This window comes from Polyodon spathula, chromosome 21, assembly GCF_017654505.1.
Source record: "Polyodon spathula isolate WHYD16114869_AA chromosome 21, ASM1765450v1, whole genome shotgun sequence".
In the NCBI taxonomy this organism is placed as follows: Eukaryota; Metazoa; Chordata; class Actinopteri; order Acipenseriformes; family Polyodontidae; genus Polyodon; species Polyodon spathula.
In genome coordinates this window covers 11,534,881-11,561,110 of record NC_054554.1, presented here as the reverse complement: position 1 = coordinate 11,561,110, position 26,230 = coordinate 11,534,881, and the positions used below count along the sequence as shown (strand labels likewise).

The 26,230-nt window shown below is 38.8% G+C and overlaps 1 protein-coding gene across 1 annotated transcript; it reads left to right on the top strand.

The window, feature by feature from the left end:
• Positions 1–1,074: 1,074 nt before the first annotated feature.
• Positions 1,075–26,230, top strand: LOC121295974 (asc-type amino acid transporter 1-like). The gene is made up of 11 exons (XM_041221080.1): positions 1,075–1,412; positions 6,154–6,358; positions 9,148–9,299; positions 12,141–12,266; positions 13,161–13,314; positions 14,311–14,434; positions 15,355–15,458; positions 16,464–16,560; positions 17,253–17,402; positions 17,897–18,074; positions 23,880–26,230. The coding sequence occupies exons 1-11, from the start codon at positions 1,253–1,255 to the stop codon at positions 23,987–23,989; spliced, it is 1,560 nt and encodes a 519-aa protein (XP_041077014.1). The 5' UTR covers positions 1,075–1,252; the 3' UTR covers positions 23,990–26,230.

Below are 26,230 nucleotides of genomic sequence, written 5' to 3'. Positions count from 1 at the left end.
GTTTTTATTGAAAATGAAAAAGTTGACAAAGTGTTCGTGGGATGTTTAAATCTGCAGCTACATCTTTCTTTTTCTTGCATGTTTTTTTGAGCTGCCTTAGTTACTTATAAAATGTTATAGCAAACTTGTATCTGCAACTGTTTGAGTTGAAATCAAGTAAAAATGTCTAATTAAGTAAATTTTTTGTTAATTTAAGGGTTTAGTTAGTTTTTTGAGGTTTACAATTTAAACATACAAAATGATAGCTTCAATAATCAAATGCTATGAAATCCTAGCATTTCAAATGACAGGGTGGGGCATTTGTTTATTATTTTATGCTACAAATGTTTCTACAATGCTATTTTGGTGGTAAAATGAAGAACAAATGTCCTACTCCCATGCAAATTGAGACTTCTAGAATAAGTTAGTTAAGAATTTGACAATTATGGCAAACCTATTAGTACCAAATTGATTTAACGTGAATATATATATATATATATATTATATATATATATATATATATTTATATATAGATATATATATATATATATATATATATATCTATATAATAGGGTAAGATATCCATCTTTCTATCCAGCAGCTGGTGTTCTTATTAACCAAACCAATAACCAAGCAGGGGTTAAAAAAAAAAAAAAAAAAAAAAAAACAGGACACCACCCAAGCCGAAGGGCTTCATAAAAAACTGTGTACTAGTATGTATTACTTACAGGAATTTTCAAGCTGGAAAAAACTAGAACCAGGCAATTATCAAGCCTGTGGCCATTGCTCTGTTTCACCTTTCAAAGTAAAACACGAGCTGTTTTAGGACTGGGACAAACATTCCCTGGGGTGTGTATGATCTTCTGTCTGCTGTTAGGACTGTTGCTGCGAGAGGCATGCCATGTTTCTTAACGATGTAACAAAGAATTTAAACTAATACGCATTCAAAATGATGACTACACGTCGCAAGCACACTGTGTTTGTACGTGTAGACAACCAGTCGTTTCAAATGGAAACAACAAGGGTTAAAAAGAGTAATAAAAAACAAAAGAACATATAAATCAAATATGTAAATAAATAAAGTACCCACAATACGCGACCAGGTGCAATTACAAGTGTGCCCAGCAACATTCTCATCTTTGAGCGAAGAGTATTTAGCATTCTGTACTGAACAGCAGTGAGGCACTACGCATGCGTATGCTATTCACTGTGTCAATACAATTTATGAGATCGAGAAGGGAACCGCAGCTCTTCTTTTTGAAGTGCAACAGAAATGGATGGAGGAAAGCGGTACAGAAGTAACTGCACTAAGCAGGATCAAACGACTCAAGCAACGATGTTGAAAAACGGGAAATATAAACGCGAGAGCAGCCCAGAGAGAGTGACTTTAAAAAAAGAAATCGGACTTATTAGCGCTTGTGCTATCATTATAGGTAAGGTGCTGGCAGTTTATAAATTATTGTATGAGTGATGCATTTGCTAATCAAATTGCATATACGATTATGTGTTTCTGAAATATTCGTTTGCTGGAATGTATTAATGGCAAGATAAGTGTTTTACAATAAACAGTTGCATAATACCAGGTATAATGTATCAAAAGTCTGTAAAGAGCATGATCGTGCTCTTTTGCTTTACTTTTGCCATTCTGGTTATACACATTCAATGAACAGTTTAGATACTTTTTTAAAAAAAATTAAAACTGGACATGTAAAACCAGTTTGGTTTGTGCAAAAATGCCATGCTGTGTTTACAGAATTATTCAATACATTTTTTTTATATATATATATATATATATATATATATATATATATATATATATATATATATATATATATATATATATATGTGCAAAAGTTTTAGGCAGGTGTGAAAAAATACTGTAAAATAAGAATGCTTTCAAAAAGAGACGTGTTAATAGATTATATTTATCAATTAACAAAATGCAAAATCTACATCAAATCAATATTTGGTGTGACCACCCTTTGCCTTCAAAACAGCATCAGTTCTTCTAGGTACACTTGCACACACTTTTTGAAGGAACTTGGCAGGTAGGTTGGCCCAAACATCTTGGAGAACTTACCACAGTTCTTCTGTGGATTTAGGCAGCCTCAGTTGCTTCTCTCTCTTCATGTAATCCCAGACAGACTCGATGATGTTGAGATCAGGGCTCTGTGGGGGCCATACCATCACTTCCAGGACTCCTTGTTCATCTTTTCACTGAAGATAGTTCTTAATGACTTTCGCTGTATGTTTGGGGTTGTTGTCATGCTGCAGAATAAATTTGGGGCCAATCAGATGCCTCCCTGATGGTATTGCATGATGGATAAGTATCTGCCTGTACTTCTCAGCATTGAGGAGACCATTAATTCTGACCAAATCCTCAACTCCATTTGCAGAAATGCAGCCCCAAACTTGCAAGGAACCTCCACCATCCTTCACTGTTGCCTGCAGACACTCATTCGTGTACCGCTCGAACCTTCGGCGAACCAACTGCCTTCTGCTACAGCCAAAATTTTGACTCATCAGTCCAGAGCACCTGCTGCCATTTTTCTGCACCCCAATTCCTGTGTTTTTGTGCATAGTTGAGTTGCTTGGCCTTGTTTCCACGTTGGAGGTATAGCTTTTTGGCCACAAGTCTTCCATGAAGGCCACTTCTGACCAGACTTCTCCAGGCCAGGGTCCCACTGTTTTCTGCCAATTCTGAGCTGATGACACTGCTGGATATCTTTCAATTGCGAAGGGAAGTAAGCATGATGTGTCTTATATAACTACTATGTGCAGTATAACTACCTTGTGTCTTGTTGCTGTGCTCAGTCTTGCCATGGTGTATGACTTTTGACAGTAAACTGTCTTCAGCATCCTCACCTTGTTAGCTGAGATTGGCTGTTCCTCACCCAGTTTTATTCCTCCTACACAGCTGTTTCTGTTTCAGTTAATGATTGTGTTTCAACCTACATATTGAATTGATGATCATTAGCACCTGTTTGGTATAATTGTTTAATCATACACCTGACTATATGCCTACAAAATCCCTGACTTTGTGCAAGTGTACCTAGAAGAATTGATGCTGTTTTGAAGGCAAAGGGTGGTCACACCAAATATTGATTTGATTTAGATGTTTCTTCTGTTCACTCACTTTTCATTTACTTAATTGATAAATATAATCTATTAACATGTCTATTTTTGAAAGCATTCTTATTTTACAGTATTTTTTCACACCTGCCTAAAACTTTTGCACAGTACTGTATATATAGTGGCGTGCATGGGGAAACCACAGCAGGGCTGGTAGGTGATGTAATCACACACGAGAACATAGCCCGATATACCTTCCCTGAAAAGGAGCCGACTCTTTTGTACAGCGGTGTCAGAGCTGTGCTTTTAGTGCGAGAGGTCCCGGCTTTGTGCCAGCCCTCCGCATGTGTGTGGATTATTTTGCCCTGTGTAATGTGCCTTCCTGCGTTAACTAAGATCGCAGATATATGTGTGTGTGTGTGTGTGTGTGTGTGTGTGTGTGTGTGGTTGTGTATTTCTTCAATTCCGTTCACAGTACACTTTTGTTGTAGGTATATTTCTGCACTGAAAGCCTATTGCAGTGTGCAGTAATTCAGATGCAGATCACCAACAGTACAGTTTATTTCCAGTCCTTTCATCAGTGTTCAGCTAGTGGAACCCTAATACAATGTTACTGTGGTATACACTTAAATAAATTAACATAACACAAAGATACGTGCACCATAATAATGAGCATTGCAGTAATTAAATGCTTTTTAAAAAAATGGTTTAAGTTATACTTTTACAGTATATTGATTTAAAAATGTATTGAATAATTCTGTAAACACAGCATGGCATTTTCGCACAAACCAAACTGGTTTTACATGTCATTGCAAAAAACTTGTCTACACAAATCTGTATTTGGGTTATACATAAACAGAGAGCGAAAAAAAAAAAATATTCAGCAACCTCTACTTGTCATTCTGAGTGATATGAAAAGGCAATATGTCCAAGCCCCGCCTGTACATCCAGAAATGAACCAGTCAATTAAGGTTACAACCCACCAGTAGTTTTACCACAGTTCATTTAACTAGAGGCTGAAAACAAGTATACAATATATATATATTTTGGAGGTTTGGAGGTGACGTGACTTTTATATATATATATATATATATATATATATATATATATATATATATATATATATATATATATATATATATATATAAAGTCACCTCCAAAATTATAGGCACCCTTGATAAAGATGAGCAAAAAAGGCTGTATAAAATAAACACAGGTAATGAGCTATATTGGGAAAACTATATTCTTTTATACTAATACAATTGCTCAGAGCAAATGTTTTATTTTTAACAAGTAATAGGTAATAGTAATATTTTCAAAAAGATAGGTAATAAAATTACTGACACCCCTAAAGATTCTTATAAATAAAATCAAACAAAATTCAATCTGCATCAACATTCTACTTTTAAAAGTACATCTCAGTCTTAAGGAACTGTATTGTGGCCTTCCGTGGCTTCCTGTTTCACAGGGGTATAAAAATGAGGTAACACGCATGTAAAATCCATTTGTCATCCATCACCATGGAGAAAGGCAAAGAACTCACAAATGAAAAGAGACAAATGGTTGTTGACCTTCATAATTCAGGCAATGGGTACAAAAAAATCGCTAAAAACCTAAATTTACCACTTACTACTTTTAGGGCAATAATTAAGAAGTTCAAAACCAGTGGAACAGTGGTAAATCTGCCTGGTAGAGGACGCAAGTGCATCTGCCCCCACGCACACTGAGGAAGATGGTTCAGGAGGCAAAGAAGAATCCACAGAAAGAGCCACAGTTGGAGAATTACAGACCTTGGTTGCATCTTGGGGTCACCAAATCTCCAAATCTACAATTAGACACCACCTCAATGCCAACAGCCTATTTGGAAGGTTTGCCAGAAAAAAAGCCTTTATTGAGAGCAACCAACAAATGTAAGCGCCTGGAGTTTGCTAATCAGCATTGGCACTTGGACTTGAACCAGGTGCTATGGTCAGATGAGACAAAAATAGAGCTCTTTGGCCACGCACACCAGCAGTGGGTTTGGCGTCGAAAGAAGGATGTGTATGCAGAAAAGAACCTCATACCTACTATAAAATATGGTGGTGGATCTTTGATGTTGTGGTGCTGTTTTGCTTCCACTGGTCCTGGGGCCCTTGTTAATGTCATCATGAACTCTACCAAGTACCAGGAAATTTTAGCCAGAAACCTGGTTGCCTCTGCCAGGAGGCTGAAACTTGGCCGCAAGTCGATCTTCCTGCAAGACAATGACCCCAAGCACACATCAAAATCCACAAAGAAATGGTTAAATGACCAGAAAATCTACATTTTGCAATGGCCATCTCAGCCTCCGGACATTGAAAACCTGTGGTTTGAATTGAAGAGAGCAGTCCATAAGAGCAGACCGAAGGATATCAAGGATCTGGAAAGATTCTGTTTGGAGGAATGGTCTAAGATCCCTTCCAATGTGTCCTCCAATCTCAAAAAAATATATATAAAAAAAGAGCCATTATCCTTGCAAGGGGAGGGTTCACAAAATACTGAAAACAAGGGTGCCAATAATTGTGACTCTTCATTTTTTTGGAAATTAATTTATAATTTAAGAAATGTGTAATTTAGTTTGATTCCCTTGAATCATTAATAAAGTACAATATATTCCACATGTTGGAAAATTACAATATAGCTCATTATCTGTTTTGTTTATTTTATACAAACTTTTTTACTCATCTTTATCAAGGGTGCCAATTATTTTGGAGGTGCCTGTCCAATGCAAATGTAGAGGCCTAAAGTGTGTATCCTAGCAACATGCTAATCTACCGCAATAGCACTAAAAGAAGCGCACTCTCACACATTCAAGGTTTTAATGCAAACCGGCAGCAGAACACTTCAAACTGTGTACTAATTTGATTCACCAATATCTAATCGAAGCTCAGGAAATTTAAGGAAGGATTATCAATAATCAATGCATAGATTAATTGTTGCACCCCTAGTATTAACATTATTTAGCATAAGTTCTTGAGAGTATCAGATTCTGGGTATATATGGAGGTGACTGTCCATCAGCTAAATCAATTTGTACAATAAGATGCAATACCTAATTTGCATTGTCTTTTTTTCCATTCTTCAGGTAATATTATCGGTTCTGGGATTTTCATCTCCCCCAAGGGAGTGTTGGAGCACTCTGGCTCAGTGGGCCTGGCTCTGGTTATCTGGGTGCTGGGAGGAGGCATCACAGTTCTTGGATCGCTGTGCTATGCAGAACTCGGAGTAACTATTCCCAAATCAGGCGGGGACTACTCCTATGTGACTGAAATATTTGGCGGCTTAGTTGGGTAGGAAACATAGGTGCTTTCATTGTTTTTCGCTAGCTAAATAGATTTTCAACACTGGTTCATAGAGATAAAGTCTGTGTCAGTTTTTTGACCAATGAGATCTTCCCAACACCTTATCGGATTGTGAAATGTGTTGGAGTAGAGGACCAATAAACCAGGCTCACGACAGGCAAGCATGTAGAAACACTTAAATTCTACTTATTTTTATTTTTATGTAGCTTATATGCGTTTCTTGTTGCTTTATTTTTATTTGTGTTTTTTTTTCTTTGTTTCTCCAGCTAACAAAACACAGTGCTAATTGTTTTCTTTTTCTATTGAGAAAATACAATGCAAATGCAGTCATTCCGTGCATTCAGAGAAAAAGAAAGAAAGAAAGAAAGAAAGAAAGAAAGAAAGAAAGAAAGAAAGAAAGAAAGAAAGAAAGAAAGATTGATTGGAATGGTAGTTGGAAGTATGCTGTATAGTTTTCTAAAGAGGCTATTTTAAACCAAATAGAAATTTTATTAAATGGCTTTAAAAAATGTGGTTTTATTTCAAAACGAAATTCCCACTCATGGTTCCAGAAAATTGAAATATGGTGTAATATAGTATTTCATATTTGCATATGCAAACTAAATGGAGTCTTTGCATTCCCTTGTATACCTGAACACCTCTACTGATCAGGTCCACCCCACAGTGCCTTCCCTGACAGAAAGGGCACATTTCAAGATAATAATGTGACCACTGTGCTGTTATTGGTAATTCAAGGCACAGGAGACAGACTCACTCTAATGGAGGTGTGGGATGAATTTAAACATTGAATTCTCTTCATGACCCAGTGGCCTGTCTGTACACCTGGAATCCCCATCCCATTCAATAAAATTGCATGTTTGTTCCACTGATAACAAAACAATAAGGAATTACAAGAATGGTTTTATGCTTAAGAACATTTGCATAGGCTAACAAACCCTACAGCTAAGGTCAAAAGTTTTGCATCACCTACTGAGTGCACATCTTCTGAACTTCCTTGCCAGTGACTCCAATGAAAGTTTCTGGGGTGAGGTGCCCATTGGGGGGGTTCTCCAAAAAGGACCGCTCTCACCATCCTTTTTTTTTCTTTTCTTTTCTGTGCGTTACAGTACGTTTCGTGACAATATCTTAAAACTGGTTATCCAGTTGCAATGAAATTTAAGGACGTTCATTAGGCATCAGGTGGATCACAGGCCTTCAAACAAGGAAGGAAGTGATCTTCATTACAAGGTGACCAGTATTAATGGGCATGTTCATTCAGTTCTGAACGAGAATGGTTGGTAAAGCATTCACAGGTCTGCTTGAGTAAGCACACAGGGCAGTAAAATATGTCATACAATGCTGTTGAAAGGCTGAGGTATAAAAATGTGGAGCTCTAGAGTACCAGTATGAAGTCTCAAGAGTGCTTTGCTCAACAAGAACGCTTCTAAGCATAGGATAGGATCTCATAGTTTGCGGCTCAGGAGGAAGAGTGTAATGGGCAGAACCGTTATGGATTTGGACCCCAGTCTGTGAGATGAGGTTAAAAGCTCTGTAACCACAAAAGCAGACGAGTCTGGCTCTTTTGCATAGTGGTTAAGAGTGTGGTGTGTAGTCCTCAGTTCACGCCCAGCCTTTGCCCTGTTGCACAGTGAATCACAGCAGACACAACAGCATGTGGACATTCTTACATAAAGACTGTACAGTATGTTCAGTGTGCCTGAGCTCTTCCACCTGTTACTAAGCTGGTAGATGTGTGGGGAATGTATACCTAGTCACACACACACACACACACACACACACACACACCCTCTGAGTCTGTCTGAATCTGCCATTGAATCTTTGTGAGGTCCAGTTTATAATAAATATACAGCAACCCCTAGACACCCTATTAGTTCATCAACCCAGGGCATTGGGTAAGTGTCTAACTTTGAAATTGATTTAACTTAAGTTAATGCAAATCCTGGTAGAACCAACACAAAGGGCCCCTCCATTTACTTGCAGATTCCTCAGTAACTCCTACGTCTAACCTGATTCTTTTTATATGGCGTGGCATGAGATGCACCTTACCAAGTAGAAAATGAACACGTCACAAAACTGTTTAATCAAATAACTTCTGTGCTGGGGTTAACCAGTCACTCACTGGTACTTAAGCTTCAACTTTGAGGGGCTCAGTTTATGGGACCAAGGGGTGATTCCATACAGGGGTTACTCTGACCCCTGTGTTTCAACAAGTTAACACATTAATGTGTTTTCCCATGTTGGGACTCTTCATAGTCAACCTGACCCACTCAGCAAACTTTTCAGAGGAGCTTCCTTTCATAGCTAGGGAGTAGTAGAAGCACAGTCTTGCTCACCATTACAGTAGCGAGTGCAAACGTCTAGTCATAGCATCTGCAACCACAACCTGCAAATCAATGACCACTGGTGTGACAGTTTTAAGGAATGGCAAGCAGTAGTCATTGATTGATGTATGTGAAGTCAGAAACAAAATGGGATGATGAGGTCTGCAGAAGACATCCGTTAAAGGAGTCAGTCAATATGCACAAAAACCAGACTGAGTGCAGGTAGCATTGTGAGCGTGCTATGTCGACCAGAACGAGCCACGGGCAGTTACACAGGATGTATGTTCAGCACTGTGACTGTAGAAACTTTATTACTCAGAAACAAACGTGGTATACCTAGAGAAATCAAATCGTCTACCTGTTTAGCTTGTAATAAAACTAAAATAAACATTCATAATTCCTAATTCTCACTCCAAAGGTTTCACTTTATTAACTCTGCTTTCCTCCTTTTAAAAGGTTTCTGCTTTTATGGAGTGCAGTGCTGATAATGTACCCCACCAGTCTTGCTGTCATATCTCTGACATTCTCCAACTACGTCCTACAACCAGTGTTCCCGGACTGTATCGCTCCGTACAACGCCTCTCGAATCCTTTCAACAGTGTGTGTCTGTGAGTACCGCTTTATTTCATCTTCTGACTGTTGGTTCAAAGTGAAGGTACTCTTGTCCTTTTTCTGTGATGTTCGGAGTACAGTTATTAACCACTGAAACACCCCTATTGAGTCAGGGTACCGTGGATACTCTGCCAACTGTAGCACTCTACACAGCATATGTATTTACTTTAATAATCCAGGTTTTAAGTTGAATGTCTTATTGCCAGCATGACTACTGTGAAGTTATCAAGCCTTTTTTCCTTCTTTAAGTTTAATTCCACTATAGGTTTGTAAAGCTTGTACACTTCTACTTCCTGTGTGTTACTCAGAGCTTCAGATGGAGGCCTTTTGGTTAGACTATGGAAATTGACCTTTATCACAGGAAGGGATATGGTACTAGGAAGTGTAGACTTTCCTTTGCTACAGTGTGGTATAAAATCTGCATCCCCCTACTAAAATAAATAAGTGAGTGTGTGTGTGCAGTGGTATATACTGTGCAATTTTGAAATGTTCTGCTAGAATCTAGCAGACATGTATTACTTTAGGGAAATCTCTTACAGAGCTGAAAGATGCCACTGGCTTCAATGTATTTCAGTCATTAGGGGAAGTAGACAGTTAGTTAAAGACAGTTAAAGACAGATGAGAAGGCCTTGAAGGGGTTGGGACACTCCTCCTCTCAATGTGAAATTACTGTGCCTTCAGATGGAAGTGCCTGGAAATTAGGCATAAAAAACCAACCTAGTATAGTACAATTTTTTTCTTTTAATGAACATGCTGTACATGCTTGCTAAAATACATTCTACACACATGAAACCTATAATAGCGAATATTAGCTGTAACACCTTCCATAGATTATTAAAACTGAGGAGAAAAACAAAATTGCACCCCATTTAAAGTATAAGTAGTGGACATTTTGAAAAAAAAAATGTAAAAGTTTCAAGTTCTAAGTGTAGAAAGTTGTCAAGATGTTATCAATGAAAAGAGAAATGACAGATACATTATTTAAACAGTTGTAGCAACATGTGGGGGCGTGTACCGCTATATTTTTCAGAACCCTCTTTAAGTCGTTATTCTGTTTGCTACACTGTTTACAAGAGGGAACTCCGTGGCACTTAAGCTCACAGAAGCTCAATTAGTAAAATTTTTCACACAGCTGCTTTTCCATGCAAGTATAGCAACTGTGAGCTAAAGAGAAGTGACAGTGCTGGACGATGTTGAACAATTCACCTCTCCGTCTTTCATTTCAATAAAACTTGTGCCGATTGGCTAAGGTTTCCCACGAGACTGCAGCCTGCTGTCTGCTGTAGGCACGTAGACGCAACTAATAAAACATAGAAAAAAAATGTATTCAGGACGTTTTGGACATAGAAGACCTTATATAACAAGTTCTGAGAGATTTAGTGTTGAATAACTTTGGAATCTTATCTGTGGTTATTTCACCGGTGAGTACAGCCATAGACTATCCACATTCATGGAATAACTGCAATAGTCCGTGAACGATTGTGGTGTAAAATGTAAAAGGTTTCAAAAACCTGTCTTGGCACAATGTTCATTCCAAACGGTTCTGAGGCTCACTGTTTGAATATAAACCAAAAGAAAGCAAATAAAACTTTCCATATTATTATTATTGTAGGTCTTTTTGGCAATGTTGACCCCCCTGTGTGTATTTCAGTGTTATATCTTGCGTGTTGAATGTTAATGTTGGTGTATAGTCATTGGTACATGGGATATAAATGGGTCTGTGGAACACAAGTTGTTTAAAATGTGTATTTGTATTTAGGCAAGAGGATTGCACAGCACTTCACGTGCAGGTAAAATGTAATAATATGCGAGCATGGGAAATTGCACTTTATTAATTCACCTGCAGTTGTACCTCCAATTGAATGATTGACTAGCAATCGAGTCTCAGTACAGCTGCATAAAAGCAGCATGTTTTCACTCACTCAGGGTTGTGTGTTCGGTGAGTGGAAAACGGGATTGGAGACGGAGGTTATAATAATAATAATAATAGTTAAATATCAGCTCATTGTGTTTGTCTGTGTAGTCCATTTTGTTTGTCTCTTTATTTTGGCGAAAGTGCTGTGTCCTGTGTGTTTTGTCTTTTCAACCTTTTATTTTCTGTTTCATTATTAAAAACTCCACGCTCTGTTGTTTATTTCGTGGTTCCTGTTTCTGGTTACCCACTGCAGCCGTCTTTGTGACAGTCTTACATTTAATTTGCCTGAAAATCACCATTTTGTTTACGTCATATGGCATAGTATGTGTATACATATGTATACTTTTTAAAACTTTAAAATAAAAATATAAAACTCCAAACAAACATTCCCTAGTTCCTATACCTCCCTGTAAATATGCAGTTTCAGGAAAACCATCGATCATGTGCTACTGTTTAGGATTTTCTAACTGTCTAATTCTCTGTAGCTATCAAAGATATTAAAATCAGTGTTTTTTCATTTTAAGCTAGAGTGTTCCGAAACATAGGAACGTTTCCATTTTTGGAACATCTGTGGTAAGTTCTGTCCTGTATTGTGACAGTAGTTTCTTCATTTTCAGTACTGTAACCATTTACAGGTACAGCCCTATTCCATTCACTCTGGGAGATTAGGTCCTCTATCAAAGCCTGTCAGATCTGTCGTCTTGTCTATTGTGAAAATTTGTAGAAACAGGGAGATGCAACTTTTCAGAATACAGGTCAGGGTTCTAGTAGCATTACAAATGAATCAGTCATGTGACTGTCGCTGCTGTCGTTCCATTAGCAAAGAGCACTACTTGGCAAACAACTGTGGCTATAATATTGTACTGCATATCCATTATTCCTGTTTTGATAAAAAAAAGGGGGTTGTACTTTCTATCCATAGTGTTTTTGACCTGGGTGAATTGCTCAAGTGTCCGGTGGGCAACCAGGATTCAGGACGTGTTCACAGCAGGAAAACTCCTGGCTCTCGGCCTTATCATCACTGTTGGACTGGTGCAAATCTTCCAAGGTAAAAAAAAACTAACTACACCATCTCTCCTGAGCATTCTTGTATTTACCAGACAATCCGGCTGACGTAGAAAGAAATGTGTGTTCTGAATAATTCTGTGGCATCAACAGTGATTCAGACAGTTACCATTTCAATATCTATTTTTCTATATATAATTATCAATCACATGTGATCAATCATCCTGAAGGAGTTGTCAAAATCTTATCCTGTGTGCAAATGCCACCCCGTGCATGGAAGATACTGTACGAGACATCCACACACAAGGTTACTACAGTCAGGTTCAAAGTCACCGGTTTTCGTTGGGGATTCCAAAGGGGGCTTTGGGCTCTTGTGGATTATGGATTCAAAATTGGAAGGTGGCTGTTTCTCCTCATCACTCTACTGCAGACCCTACTGGCCAGGCACCTGGAGAAGTCAAGCTGACATCTGCTGGGCTGGCCTTTGTCCTCCAGAGGCCAGTAGCTCTCTGACTTCCACTCTCGAGTCTCTTGTGCACCTGTACCTGGAAACAAACTGGAACCAAAAACCATGTAAAGTCACCCAGCAGTCAGATTTTGGAATAACACCTTCATAAAGGCTGCCTGTTCATTCAGAATCACTTTGAAAACTGACATTAAATATTCATAATCTTTTCCCCAAATATACATAATTTTTACTATAATACCGCAAAATGGCATATTTTAATAGAGCTCAGTAAGAACAGTGAAACTGTTAGTGGCTACGAGTTACAGACATGAACTTGAAATGCTTGTTTTTTTAAATTACAGAATATGTGGTATGTAACAGATATTATGACTGTCATTGTAAAGGATTATTCACAGTAATACAGTGTTATGTTGCCTGTGGGAAGGCACTATGAATACTATTGGGCTCAATACAGGATGTCTTTCACAGGGAACTACAAATGGCTTGAACCCCAGGCTGCTTTTGATTTCTGGAAGACCCCCTCTGTTGGGGAGATAGCACTGGCTTTCCTTCAGGGCTCCTTTGCGTTCAGCGGCTGGAACTTCTTGAATTACGTGACGGAGGAACTCGTGGATCCACGGCGGTGAGGCTCTTGGTTTCCCATTCTAGCTCTGATTTCAATATGTTTCTTGTAAATGCTTTAGATCAGATTCAGTGATTCAGATTTGCTTGTTTTCTCATTCGAGGTGTTTTGAGGTGCCTTAGTAGAATGTATTTTAAAATTTGCAAGCATGAAGCCAAACGTTAAGTACACAACAGATGCAGCTGTGTTTAGAGTAAGGGTTGGGCCCTGTCGGTGAGATGGGATGAGATGAGGTTAAAAGAGCCTGTCTCTTATTCATGTTGCTTAAGACACTGCCTTGTGTTGTGCATGGTCGACAGTTCATGTCCATTTGTACAAGTAATGTTTGAAATTATGCAACTGAATTGTACCAATAGAAATAGAAATGTATTTTCAATGGCTTTTATTTTGCCTCAATTAAAGATTTGATCGATTATTAACACCAGGTGTCCTATTTAGAGCCCCATGCATATTTTTTTCTTTTCAGTTTTACGTGTGTGTGTATCTATCTATCTATCTATCTATCTATCTATCTATCTATCTATATATATATATATATATATATCTATATATATATATATATATATATATATATATATATATATATATATATATATATATGTTTTCAGTTGTATTGGGAGGCTTTCGTGAGGTCTCCATACTTCTTTTGCTTCTTCCTTTTAAATAATGAGTTCTCAAATGCAACATTTATTGTTGGTATTCGATTAGGGAATGGGGTTGCTGGTTGTATCTCTAATTGGCATAAACATTAAAACCTGGTCACCATAGAAACCCAACATTACTGACTGCTTAAGACAGGTGGCTGCTCTTGCAAAGCAGCTTTAATGGAAGTAATAATCCAGTTATGGGTTTGCTGACTGCCGACAGGTTTTACTGCATTCTAAAAGAGGTTTCAGAATAAACCGAGAACGCATTTCCACCTTTTGTTTTGTTTTCTTCATTGCATGTCTCGTTCATGTTCGTGTGTAAAAATAATGTTTTCCCCTCCTTTACTAGGAATCTACCTCGTGCCATATTCATATCCATCCCATTGGTGACCTTTGTGTACACATTCACCAATATTGCCTATTTCACTGCCATGTCACCTGAAGAGCTGCTGTCATCAAACGCTGTCGCTGTCGTAAGTAAACTGTTGCCATGGAACTGGTAGTTTCTACAAGTTGGTCACAGAGGATCAAATGCAACCAACTAAAAGTAGCATAGGGTGGATGATCCTGTGGTTAGTATGGAGGACAGCAGTAATAATTGACTGCAGGTTAGTTTCATTTGCAACAAATCGAGTGCAGGTAGGTTTTAAGATGTTCTCATTTGAAACAATCATCTGCCTTATAGAAGATTGTAAAACAAGGTTCTAAGTTATTCAGGTGATTCTTTAGACTAAGCTGTACTAGATATAGGTACAAATGTAAGTGTGTAAATGGACAGACAGACAGCTTCCATTTACCCCCAATATAACTTTAACGTGTTAAAGGAAGGTCATGTTACCAAAAATGTTGCTAAATTGGGGTAACATATCAAGGTACATTTACAGTACCTCAAATGCATTCGCTTCATTTTACTTTCCCTTCACTTTTTATGATGTTTATAACCACTCTGAGTGGTTCTTACAGCAGTTACTTTTTTTTAATTTAAATGCCATTCAGCTCTAGTTTCCTGCCATAGATAGATATAATGTGAGGCAAGATGAGCCGAGGTGTCGTTATAGAATTAAAACCCGGCGCCAGAGCGATCGGACACTTGGAAGTTTCCTTTTCTCTTATTTCTATCAATACACTGCCGCGCACTAGATGGTGCTGCCCGGGGGCGCTTAATATTATAAAGGCACTTTGGCTAATCTAGCCTAGATTGCATGTCAATGGCAGACAACTAGAACTCAAAGTCATCTGAGACAATAACCACTCAGAATGATTACAAACGTTCCAAAAAATACAAAGAAAAAGAATCTAAAAAAGTGAACAGTTTGGTCTGACCTTGATCAATCTGGATGTGCTTTAACGGTAAGATCAGGCTTTATTGACAATTCTTCCTTTATTGCTTTAGACCTTTGGTCAGAAACTCCTGGGAGCGATGTCCTGGATAATGCCGATCTCAGTGGCCTTGTCCACGTTCGGAGGGATTAATGGATATCTTTTCACCTCTTCCAGGTTAGTCCTTTTATAATATCACAAATACCATTCAGAATTGGCTGTGCATCTATTTTATTTGACAACAAAGTAAATCCATGTCAACATATTAACAAAGCTTTGACTTGTTAGGGAATTAAATTTGTTAGGGTTATTAAGGGGTCCTTATTAAGTGGCTCACCTGGTAAATGCACGGCCACGTTGGCGTGCAGCGTGAGTCATAAAGTAGGTGCATGTTGCGTCCTGGTTGTGCAAAGAAAAACCTTTCTGCTTTATATGGAGCTTTCGTCACTTCAGTTGCACTGCAACGTCATTTTGCACAACATGGTGCGTACCTGCAGCAGAGCAGTCAGAACATGCAGACAGCTATAATGACACATTTTGTACATCTAAAATGAATCTTCCCCTTTAACAACGAGAAGAGACATTACGGCAAACAGGTACCCTTAAAGTAAAGCAGTACTCAAGACTCGACTCCCACTCCTGGCACTGCTGATTCCTGTTATACAGGGTGTTGGCAGGACTATTTGTCTTCACTCAATAGCTCCTCTGTTGGAGGCTAATGACCACATGCTTCAAAAAGGTGATTCATCTTTGGTAACAGTCTTCACCCCAGAGACACACTGAATGTAATGCACGCCTCTTCATGGATTCTTTTTCAAACAAAGCAAGAGCTGTCAGTACTCCCTGCCCATGTACAAAAACAGCCCTTTCCATGTCATCACCTCAGACACCAGCCAGAATTTACAGTACAAAAACTAAAAAAAAAAAAAAAAAAACACTTTTAGAAATACTCAAACATCAGGGATAGAAATAAAACTCCCATTGCATAGCAGTTTTACTCAGATTGCAGATTTTAATCTAATATTGATTAGCCACAGCGTATAGGTAACACGCTCAGGTGTGTTTTATTAAACTCATAGTAAAACCAGGAATGGATCAAACTGCTATGCAATGTGACACAGCAGCACTGTAGTGGGGGTGTGGGGGTCTTGTTTTATTGCTGTTTGTCATTCATTCTTCCAGATTGTGTTTCTCTGGAGCCCGCGAGGGTCACATGCCCAGCTTGCTTGCAATGATCCACTTCAAAAACTGCACTCCCATTCCTGCACTCCTGGTTTGTGTAAGGAATCCTGGTTTTATTATTATTTCTAAATGTTGGCACTCTCAGTTCTGATGCAAGCACCCTTTGCCTGCCATTCAGTCTTGGACTAAGTTTAGACAACCAAACTAATTTTATTCGTGGCAGGATTTAAACCCAGGCCTCCTGAGGTGAATGGCTCTCTACGACATCTAGTCCCACCCACATCCAATGTTTTTGTTTTAATCTAGTTTCAATCCCCAATAATGAAGGGCCATACCATTAGTAACCAGTAAGGTACAGTAGCTTAACACAAGCCCTAGCCCAAACATCAGGTGAACAATGCCTGTGATTGGCTGGGCTAATGAATGCATCTTTGTTTATTTACTGTATAATTGCAGATATGCAGCCACAATGGTACAGACTTGGTATAGAAAAGTAATACACCTTCTTACTTCCTGTGCTAAAAGTCATGTCTGTGGGGTGGCCTGTCTGACATAGTCAGATGCAAGAAGACACAGATACTGTAACAGATATCTTCAGCACAACGGTTCTGTTTTTTAAAATGATAAGAACTGTAAAAAATATGTTTTAAAGCCTTGATTATCACTCCCTTCCGTTGAGTAGAGTGGAGAAAAGGGTGCTAAATCTTAGAATTGTTGTTTGAGTTTTCTAATGGAAAGTTCCGTGTTTGTTCTGAGTTTATTAACACGACGTTTCTCCTTGCTGTCTAGTGTACTGCTACCATTGTCATCATGTTTATCGGAGAGACATACACACTGATCAATTACCTGTCCTTTATTAACTACCTCTGCTATGGAGTGACTATCGCAGGGCTGCTTGTTCTGCGCAGGAGGAAGCCCAGTCTTTACAGGCCTATCAAGGTACAGATATTGCTGTTCATAGGCTAGGTTTACTTGTTTAACCTTTTTCACTAGTAAATGGATGCTTTTCTTTAAGCAATTGAGAGTATAAGAATAAGAGGGATAGGGATATAAGGTGATGGCTGGATGTCTGCCACAGAAGGGAAAACTGAAGTAGACAAATGTTTTGAATAGTGCCTTCTTAAATGTACTTTTTGGAGGAAGTGGTTGAGTGTATCGTAATCTTGGGATACTGTATATGTAGGAACCTGTCTGTCAGTACATTAACTACATACTTGTTATAATGAATTTAGTTCTGTATTTTCTTTACACTGTACTGAGCTAACACACAGCATATTAGGTTGCGGTGAAAATAAGTTGTAACTAGGAGTGTAAAAATTGTAAGTAGGAGTGTGAAGCATTATTGACACATTACTATCAGAAGTGACATTAGACAAGAATGCTTATATAATATACAGTAGACACAGTATGTTTTTTAAATGTCTTTCTCACAGGTGAATCTTCTCATTCCGATAACCTACCTTATATTCTGGGCCTTCCTGCTGATCTTCAGCCTGTACTCAGAGCCTGTTGTCTGCGGCATTGGCCTGGTCATAATATTAACTGGAGTGCCCGTCTACTTCCTGGGAGTGTACTGGAAAAATAAGCCAAAGTGTTTAAACAATTTTATAGGTACGTGAATTTAATCCTTTACTTACTAACCAATGGTCGAATTGTACTGGGATTGCAGCATAGAAAGGTACTGCAGACTGGTGTCTCGCCATGTCATAGTACTATATCAGTACAAGACAGTGTGATACCATATTAGGACCAGTGTGCAGTCTTTGTTCTTAATTCTTTGTGTTGCCATTACAGGCTATGCTGGGCTTTGCAAATTGTTAGGCTTCACCTCAAAAGGAAAGGTTGGAACATAACATGCACTTATTAGAGAAAGAAACAATGTATTTTACATTTAATAAATGTGTTCTAAAATAATAAAAGCTTGTATAACGTGTACAGGTTTAATAACTAAACTGGATTGTGTTGTCGTCTAGTACGTTTTTCTTGTGCTACTGCTAATATCTGTCCTCTAAACACTATTGCTTTGCTCACTCTTTGCATGCGCTCGCCTTTCTCTTTCTATACAGAGAGGATAGTTGACATGTTTTCATTGCATTGATGCAGCAAAAGTAAATCAGCCAAAAGCATCATTTCACTTTGAATTTGTAGTTCCCAACACTCCTAGGTGAAATGTAGAAAAAAAATTCAATGCCTTTGTGGCAGGCTGGCGAGTGGATAGAGGCCCAGAGACAGTCTGCAGTTCAAAAAAAATATAAATTTTATTATAAACACAAAAATAAAGTGCACAAGGGCATAACAAAAATACCAACAACAAAACCACCAACCTGCTTCCTCAACTCCCTCCTCTCAAATGAGAAGCAGAAGCCTCCTTATGTCAGGTAGCTGGGCGCTGATTGATCGTTAATTAACCTAATCAACCCCAGCCACCTGAACATAATAAACCCAGGCAGGTAGGGGAAATTAACCCCATCCCTGCCAATTTAAAAAGGGCAGAGCTTTGCTCTGCCACACACCTCCCCCCATGTACAACGTACACCGGCCGCAATCGGCCAACCCCCCCAAGAGTCCAATTATGTCCCTTGGGTGGGCTGTTATGGTGGGCGGGGTTGATGTCGGAGCCCCCAAGCCTTCTTTGGTTGAGAGGGGCCCCGGATCAACAAGGTAGTACGGCGACAGCGGCCCAGCTCTCTCTGGTGGCGGAGGTGGCGATGGCAGCAGACCCTCGGGAGGCCTAGAAAACAATAAGGAGACACCAGCAGTCCCAAGCGATGTGGAGCAGCAGGCAACCCCAGGCGATCCAAATGCGTCATCCCTGAGCGGAGCGGGCGTGGCATCCCTGGGCGGTGCAAGGCAGGCATCCTTGTGCCATAGCTCCTCCCCTCCGGGCTTCGAGAGCGGCAGCTCCTCCTCCCTCTCTGGCTCTTGGGAAGGCATCTCCACCCTCTTTATTGGAGGGACTGGGGCATCTCCCATGTCTACCGCCAGGTAATTAACCACCATGAGGGCAACCTCTGGGAAGGACGCCAGGTGGTGTTGTTCCTCCCACTGTTCTCACCTCTCCCCATCTCGACGCCACAGCATGTTGATAACTATGGGGAGATCATGGAGGAGCTCTGCCTCAGAGTGCATCAACCAAGTCCCAGATCTCCTGGGACGGTGGTGAAGGTGGTGGTGCTGGAGGTAGTGGGGTGGCCCCTGATGCTCGGGGTGAACACTGCACCTCTTCCTGGGCCTGGTTGTAGGGGCATCCTGCCCAGTTGTGGCCGTCCTCCTGACACCGGCCACACCAGTTTGCCGGTGGCACGTCTGGGCAGGACCGCCAACGATGGTCCTCCTTCCCGCACCAGGAACACCAGGGGAAGAGGCTGGCCGGGTCTTCCAGCGGTGGCTGCAGCAGCTTACATTTCTTCGGCTGCTGCCTTTGCCGCTGTCTGCTTTTCTTTCCCATTTTTAGGAAAGAAAAAAAAAATTGTCCCAAAAACAAACAAAAAAAAAAACACTGCAATACTGCTCCAAGCCTCCTGGAGGCACTATATCCCTCTTCTGACACCAAATGTGGTAGGCTGGCTAGTGGATAGAGGCCCAGAAACAGTCTGCAGTTCAAAAAAATACAAATTGTATTTTAAACACAAAAATAAAGTGCACAAGGGCATAACAAAAATCTTTAAAAACAAAACTCACAAAAAAAATAAGGTTTCCAGGCTGGGCAATGCCTTCTCTGGATTCAAACTTTCAAAAATACCAACAACAAACCACCAACCTGCTTCCTCAACTCCCTCCTTTCAAATGAGAAGCAGAGGCCTCCTTTTATGTCAGGTGGCTGGGCGCTGATTGATCGTTAATTAACCTAATCAACTAATCAACCCCAGCCACCTGAACATAATAAACCCAGGCAGGTAGGGGAAATTAACCCCATCCCTGCCAATTTAAAAAGGGCAGAGCTTTGCTCTGCCACAGCCTGTCATACAGTAAGAGAAATAAGTTGCCAAAGTAAAGTAAAAATGGCCTCCTTTTTCTCCTGTTTTTTGATGATGGGTAAAATACAGAATGGTACTTTTAATTCATTATTAATTGCATTAAAAAGCAGCATAGAAAGTTACACAAACGTGAGGAGAATATTTTAGCAATCAGAACCGATTAATAACGCGCTGTCATTAACCCTCTTTTTTATCATCAAAAAGTGCTGAAAAAAACCCACCGAACCCACCTTTAACTGCCCATTAGGTGCAGTAAACAGCTTGATTAATAAAGCTGACCAGAAGCTGCACAGGGGACGATACCGCTGACATACAGTGAGTAACATGCTTACAAAAACTGTCAGAAGTGTTAACAGACCTTTAATTACCCAACCCCCATCTGCTTCAAATTCAAGAACGGGTATTCAGCCGAGGGGATGTTCATTGAGTTTTACTGTCTAGTAGACTTTACACACTACACTTTTCAGCCTTGATAGAAACACCTGCAAATAGGCACTGATCACTACTTTAATACTGTACTGGATCGGAACACTGCATTTGCCTACAAATTCAGTGACATCTTGTTTTTACTGATTAAACGCTAGAAGCAAATTTCATCTATGTGTTGTACTCTCAGGAAAACAAAATTGAGCATAAAAGGTTCTATGTCTTTGATGTTGAACTTTTTATCTGGTGCTGTTTGAAACCGCTTGTAAGATTCTGTATTTTCACGTTTTAATAATCAGTGTAATAGTTAATGTGGTATGCTGAGAACTCAGTACTCATTTCTCCATAACGCCATGACTTCTGTAAACTGCTGAATGTGCTTAGCGTTGACAGCCATTCAAGCTTGTGTAGTTTGTGATACACTGGATGCTGTTGTAGATTGAGTCTTTGTATGAGAATATAGGGGTAGGAGAACATCAGCTTGCTCCTGGGTTTCCATGCGCCGATATGCAAATTTCAGCATTACAAGAGCCACTCAATTTTTACACATGGCACCCTGTATCTTTGCACCTTCAGAACCGACTGTTCTGGGAGCTTTTTGGTGATAAAAAGAGAGTTCTGGGCCGAAACGGGTTAATAACAGCACATTATTAATCAGTTATGATTGCTAAATATTCTCCTCCCTTGTGTGAAACTTTCTGTGCTGCTTTTTATCCACTCATATTTATATTACAGGACATCCAATTTTAATGACAATTAACTTGTTTTGTCAACATGGAAATATACTAGGGAACGCACTTGTGACATCTATCATTTGTATTAAATGATTTATTTCTGTTTTAAAATTTGCCATGCAAAAAATATTTTTGATATAATATGAATATAAAAAAGTTCAGCATGCATGGGATTTGAAACTGTAACCTTCAGCTTGCAAGCATGTTGTGTTATACTCTCAGTGCTACATGACTAGTTGAGAAAGCAAGCAGTATTTTGAAAGATGAACTCAGCCTGCTGAGAATTCTCGGGACACTAACATTTTGGAGATTTATTTGGATTTTTTTTTTTTCCTGAGTCATCTCATCATTCTGAGATTCTCTTGATCTCTGAAAAAAAATGTTGGTTTCCTGTCAGTGTAACGCTCATTGTGGTCCCTGTTGACGCAAGGTAGTACAGTTTCCTCTCGATGCTGGTTGAGGAGAGTAAAGCCCTGTCCACACTATGCTGTTCAAGCATATTAGTTGCCTTTAAACAGACTTAAAAGTGCTAAATACAGTTTGCGTCCACACTACAGAGCGTTTAATACTGTACTCGAGAACCAGACTCAATACCACCTCAGGGGGGTAGTCTCAAGTTTAATTCTAATTAGATCGCATCAGGCAGTGTGGTTTGTCAGAAGTGTGGGTGCTGTAATACCAAACTACGTTTTTTGTATATCCTCCAATATCCCAAAATGCTTTGTGGTATGTTTGGTGAAATACTGGCACCTGAAGGACTTGCTACCAGTGTACACTCTGCAATGGGTATTACTTTTTATGTTTTTAAAATAAATAAAGAAAGAAAGAAAAAAAAATCACGTAATTTGTCAGCTCTGTTTGAAATAAAATTAAGGGGACCAGAATTAGGCGCAGGCAAGATATGAACTTAAAAATAAAGATTGTTTTGTAATTAATAGCTTTTTTTCTGAGTTTACTTATGACAACAGAATCAGCTCAATTTGTTTAAAGGGACATCACTTGTTTAAAAATAAAACCCCAAAACTTCAAGACCTATTTGTATGTGTTCACATTTACTTTTTCCAAAACACGTGTTTTATTTCTTTAGCAAAATGCACCTCTATTAATATGAAGCATAACACATTATTTTACTATAAAATACAGTGCATGGGGGGATACTATCGTATTAATTTCCGCTGTTCATTGCACAGCTACAAACGGTAACTGAACTAGTCTAACAGTGTGTGCACGCATTAAGCCTGACTAAACATGAAACGGTACTTCAGTGTGGATGCTTTGAGCTTGATTAATTAGAACGGTTTCGAGTACGGTTCTCAAGATCGGTTGTGTAGTGTGGACAGGGCCTAAAAGGAACATTAATTTCTGAGCATTAGCTGTGATGAAGGAAAGCCTATAGATTTAGTAAAAGTAAAACATAAATAAATAAATAACATGTACACGTATTGAAATAAATGAATACATAAATCAACACACAGACATTTCTTTCTTTATCTTGATATTTATTTTTCACTATCAGATATAAACACTGTCATTTAATACTGTATGAAATGAAAATAAATACTCAACAGTTCAATTGCATGTTAGTGAAGATTTCTGTACATAAAGGTCATCATGCTTTCATATATTTTTACTTTCAAATTTAAAAATATATATTATAACGACCGAGACAGTTGCTTTGTTGCAGGACTTGTTGTCTGTTCAGTATATATATATATTTTGTATCATCTGTCTTTTATGTTCCATGTATTGTAAGGGGAACGGGTCACGCCGGGAACATACATAAACTTGGCTGGTGTTTTTGATATCTCCATTTTAATGGCTGGGCACTTTTGATAACGTAGCATTTTTTTTTCACATTCCCAGTGTGTTTTTGTTTCAGATAAACGTATTTCTTAACTACGATATCTAATCAAACACTGATGTGCTTTTTTAACCATAATATTTTTTCCCTACCATTTTAAATTGGATCTGTCTTTAAAGGCGCTGATGATGTCTGCTTAATAATAAAAATTCATGATGTGTATTTTTGATAAACAGTCATCAACTGTATTTCTATTCTGGAAAAGAATATTGGATTTTCAAATATTTTAGAACAAAAGTAATTCAGGTACAATTATTTATCCCCTACTGCATGACCAGATCCATACGAATCTTGGTCTTCATGGTACAAGAAAGATGCAAGTAATATAGAAGGAATGAAAAATCGCAGGAATTTTGCCTAGGGAACCCTATGAAAGATATTTATGAACTGAGCCCTCTCCGTTTGTCTGTGTTTTCAGAATCTATTACCTATTCGGGGCAGAAACTGTGTTACGTCGTCTATCCTCAACATGTGGAAGCAGAAGAAGAAGAGACACCTTTGGACTGCTCACAAAAATCAGAAGCATGAACTTTCTCCTTCAGGACAAAAAAAAATCACCTTGTTTACAGTGACAAATGTAGAATATTTAATAACTATCCATGTTTTCATATGCAACAACAAACGTACTTCTCCCATTTATTGAATGGAACTGGTTATGCAAAACAAGCCCACAAAACCATTGAGATCTCCCCTTTAGTGCCGTGCCATTCCTTCTCAAGGTTTCAGGTTCTAGGCTTTTGATTACTTTTTCAGCCAGTTTTTTTTTTTTTTTTTTTTTTTTTTTTTTCCTGAGGTCAATTGCATCATCAATGTAATTCTGGTTTAAAAGGATATGCAGCCCATCTTGTATCAAAGGGCCTCAATGATTGGCTCTTAGCTGTGTCCACCAGTAGGGGGCTTCAGCTGGTTGGTTAATAAACTATAAATGCAATGAAGCATTATAAGGTTATAGGTCAACAGCGTCTGTGTGCGAGAGAATATTGGTGCAAGTAGAAGCGAACGGACCAAGCCTGTTTTTTTGATAAGTGTTGATATAACCTATACAAAAATGTTCGCAGTCCCCAAAGCTGTCATACAGATGTATTATTAAGTTTAACAGTCCAGCTACAATACTGTTAAAAATCAATATGGTATGGTTCATGTCAAGAATAGGTTTTCTTTGTGATCTGTCATGGCATACAACAGAAACGTGCACTCTGATTTGCTGAAATTGTCTCTACACATAGGTGCTCAACAGGGGCTGTTGGTGATCTACTGGCCCCTGGAGAACAAAGGCCAAACATGCAGTTGTTTTCTCAAGCTCACCAGGCACCTGGCCAGCAGGGGCTGCTATAGCATGGGAAGATGACTTAGTCCCAACTGAGTTTTCATCCTCAACCCAGGGGAGCGCTAAAGCTCCATGTGGGATCACCAATGCATAACAACAACCAGCCAGGACTGAAACCTGTGCTCCCCAGACTGCGTGACTCACCCTGCGCACCTCGCAGCTGTGCCTTTACCAGTTGAGCAACTCTGGGATCCTACATCCTTTTTCTGTTTAAACTCCAGAAAGCGAGACCTACATAAGTGATGGCAGTGCACTGAAGAAAAATACAGAAATTGTTTTAGCTTTGGGAACTTTAAATAGCTTGATCATTTTTAAGAACTGGGTTGTTTTGTTTTTAGAAATGTAGGCTTATGCCAGTGGGGTTACATTGTGAACTGGTTTTTCAGGAAGGTATGTGAGGTTTTGATAAAGTTTTTATTGAAAATAGTGTTTTTAATGAACATCAGTTGGTTATTATTGTATTACATGTCGTATTGTGCCTTAAAGAAAAAAAGTTAACAGATGAAGATTTTTAAATTACAATTTACCTGCTTAAAATAATGACCTTCCATGTAACATGAATGACTGCATACATTTGGCAGTATTTCAGTTTTGTTTGTGTCAACCCTATGCATCTTATCCACATTGCCACTATATAATACTAGCATAAGCTGCCTTTTCCCACACATCCAATGTGTCCAATGTATTCCCTGTGTGTTGCGAGCAATTCAGCATTTCATTTGGCTATTCCACTGGTTATCCCTGTACGTCTCAATATATTATTTGAGATGTATGTATGTATGTATGTCAGAATACTTTCATAAATCTTTTCTGTCATGCCCTTCCATTCACTATGTTGGTTTCAAACGAAACACATATTTTAAAACACGACATTTAGCGTTACAAAAATAGAAAGTTCTTTGTTGCTTGCTTCCAGGAAATCTATTGCACTTCTTGGGTAATTTCACCTCAACATTGTCTTTGGGGTCTTACTGGTTGCAAAGGGAAGGCAGGCAACAGGAAAGAAGACCCTGAAGAGATGAAATGTCCAGGAAAGTGAAAAACAAGGCCTGCAAAACACACACACACACACACATATATATATGCTCTCTACAGAGGAGATTTGTTGACAACATTCAGAGCCGAGTTAACCAAACTTATAGTATATTAGTAAAACTTATTTTGTTTATTTGTTTGTTGAACAGGTCATTGGTTGCTCCAATACAAATATCTGATAGGAAATCAGGAGAAGTAATGTATAATGAGGATTAGACCTAATTCAATGTTATAAAGACTACAATAGACCACAAAATAATAGAACGGCTTTTGGGCAAAAGTTGATTCTAAATATGAAAGTTTCACTTCCCAGATTATACTGTATTCCTGAAAATGATTAATTAATTTGTACAGATGTAGTTTACTTCAAGGAAAATAATTTGTTTATTAAATAAAAGACTATATAA